Consider the following 8,146-nt stretch of genomic DNA (forward strand, 5'->3'; position numbering starts at 1 on the left):
TTTACTGTGCTTTTTCCCTATTCATCGATGGTGAAGACAATCATCTATTTATACTATCTAGACAATTATGAATGATTTGAGAGCCAAATGAGCTGAAATATGATATCTCTATTGTTAGTGATTTATGTAACAATTGGCTATCCATACTTAAACCACAACTTTAAACCTGAGTTTAGTTAAACCAGAATACGGGCCTATATGTTTGCATATTCAAAAATGTACTCTATACGCTATTTTTTTTTCATCGAAAAAGAACTTGAGATCGTCGGTGGAAATACTCAAGTGATATAAAATAGATTTGAATTATCATTATGTCCACCAAGAATGAAAAATGCTTTTGCAACTGATTTAATGTGTAGATTATCATTGCTCCAACTTTTTTACAAGTGTGCATGGCACAATCATACACACCAGTCATGAATGAAAATATGAAATGATTAACATTAAAGTGAGGACATCCAGCCAACCTAATGAAAATTCATGACTGCGTGCATATAACTGTTTTCACAAAATATTGCTGAAGTTTAGAATTCAGTAACTGTGTTCCTATCACATTTTGATGAAATTGCGTTCTCGGTGAATTTTACTCTATTAATTTTATTCAGATATAATTATTTTTTTCTGCCTGGAGTAAGGATTCGGGTTTTAAATGTTTCAAATTTTCATGATATGTTTTGATATTCTGGAGATAAATTTGTCACTTCTATATTCCTTACATTAATTTATCATATTTGTGCAATTAAATGATAATGATAAAAAAAACCTCTCCAGATTTTCAATTAGGTTTAGGACATCTGAACATCAACAAAGAGGTGGAAAACAGAAAAAAAGGGAGTGGATTTAAGGCATAAAGGTTCGCATTGTGATTCGATACTGAATGTTGATGGAAATTGTATATATCATCTTTACTGCACTTTTCTTTTCGCCCTCTTCTTTCCACTTGCTTTTAATTTTTTTGTATTTTTACGATTGATGTGTAATTCTTTTCTTTGAATCACAAAAAAACGGGGGAGGGGGGTGTTTCTGGAAAACTCATGAACGAGTGCATGCCATATGGTCTTTCGAAGATGCTACACTAAACAAAGACCCTTCATGAAATAATAGGCCCAATATTATCATCTACCCTATCTTCAGATCAGTGATCCCACCACACCCTCCGATCGGTTGCCCAGGGATCCCAGTCTGCATGACCGATAAATGGATGCCTTTACCTCGATCCCTGCTTTGATTGACCCTTTGTTGTTTACAAACTGGAACGAGGTTTCACGTGAAAATGGCTTCACGTTTACAAGCAGTAGTCTATTAAAAAACAAACCTAAAAAAATCATATAAGAAGAGATATCAAACAAATTACATAGGAAAAATAAGTTTATGAATGAAAATATTTGATTTGATTGAATGTAGTCTTATCATTCTGTTTGCTTTTCTGAATACTAGTATGTTATTTGTGAATTATGAATTCATCACATTTCCTACTTCGATTCGATCTTATATACTTAGACTACTAGTACGTTATCTGACCCCAAATCAACACAACAACAAATACATGCGCCCCGCCCTCAAGCTCTCGCGAGTCGCGACTATACGTTTCGTATACTATTTTTGTTGGGATCGTCGTGCTGATGTCTTCTGATGAAAACGCCCGGTGAAAAACGTCATCTATTTTCTTAATCTAACGTTGGATTTTTCCTGCTCAATTTGGATGGTCTTTCCTGTTACTCTGCCTGTGATACCGATGTCAACGACAACGTTTATCTAGATGCTGATTGAATCCGTCGAAGAAGTGACTCGAGTCTGCATGACTCTCTGAGACTGAGCCTCGGCTGAGCTCTGCCTCGCCTTCAGCTGCCGCTATGCTCGCGTAGAGGTTGGACATGTTAGACTAAGACAGTTGGTTGTTTCATCTTGCTGTTCTGCATGTAGCCCTTAAAATTTCAATTGAAGAGGACCTCTTTCCCTAAGTTGGTACTAAACTGTAGGCAGCCTTAGCCCTTGGCCTTAGCTTAACCAGACTGAGTGTTTATTTGAAGCAACAGAACTGGCTCAATTGTTCATCATCATAATTCATACTCATTTTTAGCCCAGCCCAGGCATTCATTCTATTCTATATACCAACTATTGAAATCAAGGATTTATGCAAAATGGAGAAAGCAGAAAATGCAGATATTCAGAACTTGCAGAACGCAGCGGGAAATAGCGTTGCCAGTCCAAACACAAGGCGCCGTCTCCTCAAGATGAAAGCCCCAAACTTGCCAAAGCTTCATATCAAAATACCATTCCTGAAGCGAGGATTTCATGTTGATGATGGCCGCGGCTGCCACAGTGCCGATGTAGTCAGCAACTCCCTTCCAAGTGAGTCGTTCATGCCTAGTAAAATATATGATGTCGAGTTGTATCATGATTGCGAAGAATGTGGTGAGGAAGATTCAGAGAACCTACCAGAAGGCGATCACGATTCTTCCATCGTCGCCAAGGCAGTGGAACCGGAAGATGAAGCTGACTCAGACAAGCATCAAAGCGACCTTGATGAGAATGAAAAGGACAATGAGAAAGAGATGACAGAAAATGGACAGGAGAACTCCCAAGAAAATACAGCTACGGAAGAGGTTGAGAAAGTATCAACAGAAGGAGCTGCGGCACCAAGTACCAAAGAGGGTTGTCTAAAACCTTGCTTAAAGGTTAATTACCATGGTCGACGCAGGGCTAGCACTTACCCAGGACCTCACGACTGCCTGGAGGCTAGCTTCAAGAGATGCGTCACGTTTTCACCGGACACGGTAGAACCTGCCACCAGGAACTGCAAGTACCGGGAATGGATCGAGAAGAAGTGCATTCACCCGAGGAGCCCCCAGATCAACGTCAAGCATGAGAAGAGAAAATGCCAACTGGTAAGCATTATTAAAATTAATCATTCAAGTAATCAAGTTTTATGACAAAAGACCTGGGGCCTGTTGCATAAAACTTTTTACCTGAGAAAACTCTGGTAAAAACTGAAAACTAAGGTTAGTCCGATTTCTGCCATTGACTTTAACACAGGGCAAAAACTCCGGTAAAAACAACCTGAGTTTTCTCAGGTAAAAAGTTTTATGCAACGGGCCCCAGGGGCCCGTTTCTCAACACCGTCATAAGTCTTAACTTCTTGACTAAATCGGATATAGTGAGCTACTTGTCCGCTAACCGTTTCACAAAGCCCTCTTTGCCAAAATCGGGGACAACAACCTGACTAAATTTTTATGACTCCGAAGAACCTGTCATAACTTCTTAATGACGTAGTGGCTAGTGGCATCACGTGGGTAGACTATGACATGCAAAAGTGCCTCGAAATTTGAAAATTATAATCTAACGTAATCAATCATAGGAGTTGAAATTAGATGTATATATATAGCAAAACAAGTGAAATAGGTCATTCAGTAATTATTGTATTGCATAGAAACCATAAAAACTGTTGGTAAAACGCCTCAAAACCATTCATTTTGAAAAAGTAAATTAATTGAATTAATAAAGATTCTACCATGTCAGGCCATCCATAACTGGACATGTATTTGCTGTTTTCAGACCCTTATCAACATTTTTATAAATTTTTATCTCTAATTTATGCATAGAATTTGTTGAATTTATGTTTCAGTATCAAAGACTTAAACAATTTATAGAAAACTATTATTTTGATGTTTGGATTGTAGGATGGTTATTTGGTCATTTTCTTTAACTTGTGCTTTCTTCAGCTGTTTTACATAAAATTTCTGTTCCGTCATAGGGGTGACATGTTTCGCGCGAAATTCGAAACCGCAGCATATATAGGCATTCTACACCTGTCGTGTGGAGTAGCGCGCTCAAAATGTGTGAAGATCGCTTCCCGAAGAACGGTTGTGTCCTCACTTATGCTAAAACCAGTTTAACGAGGCAAAGCGATCTTGAAAACTACATCGCGAGGTGGTTTTCCAAACTGGTTTGCAAGATCGCTTCCAAGACCGCTTCGACCGTTCTCACTACGCGTTAAACTAGTTTCCACTAAACTAGTTTCCAGTAAACTAGTTTTAGGAACGTAGTGAGAACAGCCTCAAAGAATCCTCTGTCAATTCTTTTGTGACCAAGTACTACTAATTCTAATTGGGTAATCCCGGAGGGGGGGGGGGCACTCACATATATTGGTGTTACGGGAACATGCCGCTTTGATGACCCCCTTTTTCAGACCTAATTTTCAGTTCTCTAGATACTCCGAATGACAAAAGTTCCTTTCAGAAGCCGCCCTGCCCCGCTGGCAAGACCCTCATTAGGAAACATCTCAGTTCCTAGCCCTGCCAAATTTGACCAGCGCAAACTCCGCATGCGAGAGCTGCACGCAGGTCTTCACAACTCTCCGCTAGCAGCTCTATGCATTGCTAGCACGGGAGGTCACTTCCATTGACGAGTGGATACCATGCGCGACCATGGGGTCTCGAAAAGCACCCTAAACATGTATTTTCCATATTCTGAAAATGCACCCCATAATAAGTATTGGCATGTGAAACCCTACCCTTAATAAGTATTGGAAACAAAACGATACTATTGGCAAGTATTCCCTGAAATGAACCCCTAAACACAGTAAATCTACATTTCAACATGATGAAGTTGTTTGGTTGAGTCAGTGCTAAGTTCCAAAACCCCAAAATTAAAATTTTCTTAATTGCTATTAACCCTTTTATTGAAGGGCAAATTTGATCAGATTTTGAGTTTTGCACATTTGTAACACTGGAATTTTCTTTCTTTGCTGCGCACGTTCAACAAAATTAATGTTTCTAAAATTCATTTACAAATATATTAACTATATTTAGTATTAGGTTCGCCAATTCATATGTTAAACTTTATTTATTTCTTTGTGATTAACAAAACACAAATGTAGTATGACTGCTTACTGAATCATCGTGTTCTAAAATGTTTCCATTTGATAGTTAGATTTGGATTTCACTCTGTAATGATAATTGAAGTTCTTCCTTCAGTTCAACCCAAGATGCTTAACTTAATTGAACCGCTATCTATATTAATTGAAAGAGAAGTCTGCTATGAATGAATTGTTTAAATACATTTAATCAATAAACTGCTTGGCTTTCAGTGTGAATAGGCAGTCTAGCTGTACATACATGTCACCCCCCCCCACACACGCCTTGATAAAGAAAAGTGATATACCCCCTGTGCTGCCACGGGTGATTGCTGCTAGTGTGGTTATAATTAGGAAATGGCTTAGTAAATGAATGTGGAGTTGTTTTTTATAGGCCTATAGTTGAAGGCAGGCTCAAGGTAATGATTTGGATGCTGGTATATTTTCAATGCACATCATTGTGTATACAATGTATACTATAAAGGCCCATCCATGTACATGTCCCGGGGGGAAGGGGTACTCGACCAAAAAAGTAGTAGGTATGTGCCGCGGGCGAGACAAAAGAGGGGGCCTTGGAGCGGGCTTATTGTAAAAAGGAGGGTCCTCTGAACGGGCTTCAGAACTACAAATGTTTGTGAAAACGGGGGGGGGGGGGCCTTGGAACGGGTCGCCTGCGTGTGAGTGCGTATGCATCCCTATGGAACGTGCATGCAGCTAGCCCGGCGGCACGGGCGCCGGGTGCGCTAGCGCAGAGGCGATGGTCGGACAGCGCTCTGCGGACGCTTTTCACCAAAATTGAGGCTCATTGTAGCAGACCAATGTGGCCGGAACGGCGTAATCGAAAATATGCGAAGCTTTGGAGCGGATTTCTTTCTTCTTTTTCCTCGATAAGAATAAAATGCTATGCTTTGGAGCGGCTTTCTTTGCTCTTTTTCTCAATAAAGCAAAAATGCTATGCCTTGGAACGGAAATTTGAGTGTAAAAATGGGGGTCCCCTCCACGGCACATACCCACTATGCATTATATACTGAGTGCCCCCCCCCCTGGGTACATGTCCGGGTACATGTACTTGTAGCATTTGGTAGCAGCATGATACTATTAATAGCTTCGTGGAATAGCAATTGACATATAAATGCATGGGCGAGGGGGGGGGGGGGTAAACTGCCCAATTTGGATGATCCCTTTTACATGAACTTCATGATCAACTCTTGTCACGTGCCATTAGATCATTAAAAGATATATTATATCAACATGTACATGAATATTGTCCCTGAAAGCTTAGGAAGTAATAAAGGGAATCTAACGTGCGAGATTGTAGGGTCAATTGATATGACTATGACCATGACATTGTTTGTTTACCAACCACACTCAATGATTGACCTCAGATAATAATAATAATAATTATAACATTTGTAGGGCGCTTAATACAGGTGTTTCTAAGCGCTCAGTTTTCTGCCTATCAACTAAATTACCGGGAAAAAAAAAAAAAAAAAAACCTTGATATATTCAAAGCAAAATTTTAAACAAACAAATGCAACTAAGATGTGCACCTCAATATATAGACCAACCCACAACTGATACCTATACATTAAAAAGGTGGGTCTTTTAAGGATATAGGCTTGATACTGGTCTGTTAGCGAAATTATGTGGACACGGTGGACAAAAGCATGATTTTTTCTCCAGACCTTTGTTTATGTATAAGAATAAAAAATGGGGTATGCTCCAAAAAATCTGGCTGCAGGAACATAGAAAAAATGGGTGAAAATGTCAGAATTTATGAGTTTAGATTGGTCTGATATATAGACTAGCGGTAGTGCAAAACTCAATAGCAGTGCATTATTTTGCATTGGTTTAGTTCTTGAATTCAGACCCTTTTTGAACAGATGTTCTGTTTGTCCTCACATCTCAATGCACCAAATATCTGAATGCAGATGCTAAACAAGCCGAAGGGTGGCGGTGGAGGGGTTGAATGTTGGTGTGTATGTACATATTTTGGTCTTGGGGTAAAGATGTGCAAGACAAATTTTGTGCATGTGTTGGAAATTGTGTTGCCATGGTAACAGTGTATTATGGCAAAAATAAGGTAAAAGTCTTGCAGTTAGAACTACTTCCTCTGTTTTCATCCGATTCACATGAAATTTGGCACACACATTGGTCTTGAGGTGAGGATGTCTAAGACACATTTTTGTGTGTCTTTCAGAAATCTTGTTGCCATGGTAACAACATATTATATGGTGAAAATTGGGGGGGGGGGGGAAATACTTGCAATTCAAACTGCTTCATCAGTTTTCAATCAATTCTCATGAAATTTGGCACACACATTGGTATTAAAGTAAAGATGTACACGGCACTTTTTGTGTGTGTTTCAGAAATTGTGTTGCCATGGTAACAACATATATGGCAAAATTTAGGTAAAAACGTTGCAATTTGAACTACTTCATCAGTTTTGAACCAATTCTCATGAAATTTGGCTCACACATTTGCCTTGAGGTAAAGATGTGCAAGAACCATTTTTTGTGTGCATTTGTCAGAGAGTGCATTGCCATGGTAACCACATATGATGGCCAGAAATGCAGGAAAACTCATTGTGGATCAAACTTCTTCCCCTGCCAGTGCTCATAAATGTTGAAAGAAATATTCATCTTGGGGTAAAGATTCATATTAAATTTTAAATGTCTTCTAAACTAGTGCTTCTCAACCTTTTTTTTACTCGAAGACCACTTTGACTCTCATATTTGTTTCGAGGCCCATCACCTACCCAAAATTTAAGAAAACGTCAATTTTGATGAAAAAAAACGTTTCATTAAATTTGAACACAAAGCTCTGAAGCACATTCGCAACAAGCTGTTTGAGAACTAACCTGCATTCGGAAATGTCCGGTAAATGGGCGACAATTAACTACATACACAATATGCATGCACTTGAGGTTTACATCAAAGTTGGATCGAAAACATCATATTGTAAAGTGTGCATGTATATGCTTTGCAACATGCATGATACCAAAAAAGTGTGCTTAGATTTTGTTTGACCCAAGTAGACCGATCGGACAAAACATTTTAACATGTTCAGAAAGTATATGTGTATACTATAGTTTTCCCCTATTTTTTTTTCTCTCTCTCTTCAGCTTATCGCGGCCCACCAGTGGGCCGCGAAGCACCGGTTGAGAAGCGCTGTTCTAAACTGCATTAAAATGTTCACGCCAGATTGTGGGGGTATTAATCACCTTCAGTAATATTTCTAGGTTTTGGGCGGAGGGGCGGGACTGGTCCTTAAAATCTGACATCAAAATAA

At 39.3% G+C, this 8,146-nt stretch overlaps 1 protein-coding gene across 3 annotated transcripts; it reads left to right on the top strand.

Moving 5' to 3' along the window:
* Positions 1-345: 345 nt before the first annotated feature.
* Positions 346-6,331, top strand: LOC129264082 (uncharacterized). 3 transcript variants are annotated; one of them, XR_010294264.1, is made up of 3 exons: positions 346-2,916; positions 3,075-4,111; positions 5,888-6,331. XR_010294264.1 is itself a non-coding variant. In XM_064103007.1 (2 exons), exons 1-2 carry the CDS (start codon positions 2,142-2,144, stop codon positions 3,221-3,223), a joined length of 924 nt encoding a protein of 307 aa, XP_063959077.1. In that variant the 5' UTR covers positions 346-2,141; the 3' UTR covers positions 3,224-6,331. The 3 variants fall into 3 exon arrangements, 2 of the variants coding, with proteins under 2 accessions (XP_063959077.1, XP_063959078.1); XM_064103007.1 differs by having other exon boundaries at positions 346-2,924; positions 3,083-6,331; XM_064103008.1 differs by having other exon boundaries at positions 3,075-6,328.
* The last annotated feature ends 1,815 nt before the right edge of the window (positions 6,332-8,146 follow it).

The sequence above is a fragment of the Lytechinus pictus genome, chromosome 7, assembly GCF_037042905.1.
Source record: "Lytechinus pictus isolate F3 Inbred chromosome 7, Lp3.0, whole genome shotgun sequence".
NCBI classification, from domain to species: domain Eukaryota; kingdom Metazoa; phylum Echinodermata; class Echinoidea; order Temnopleuroida; family Toxopneustidae; genus Lytechinus; species Lytechinus pictus.

Coding starts and splice junctions, on each gene's coding strand:
- LOC129264082 (XM_064103007.1), top strand. CDS start 2,142: ATGGAGAAAGCAGAAAATGCAGATATTCAGAACTTGCAGAACGCAGCG. Junction 2,925..3,082: donor TTAATCATTCAAGTAATCAA/GTTTTATGACAA, acceptor TCAGGTAAAAAG/TTTTATGCAACGGGCCCCAG.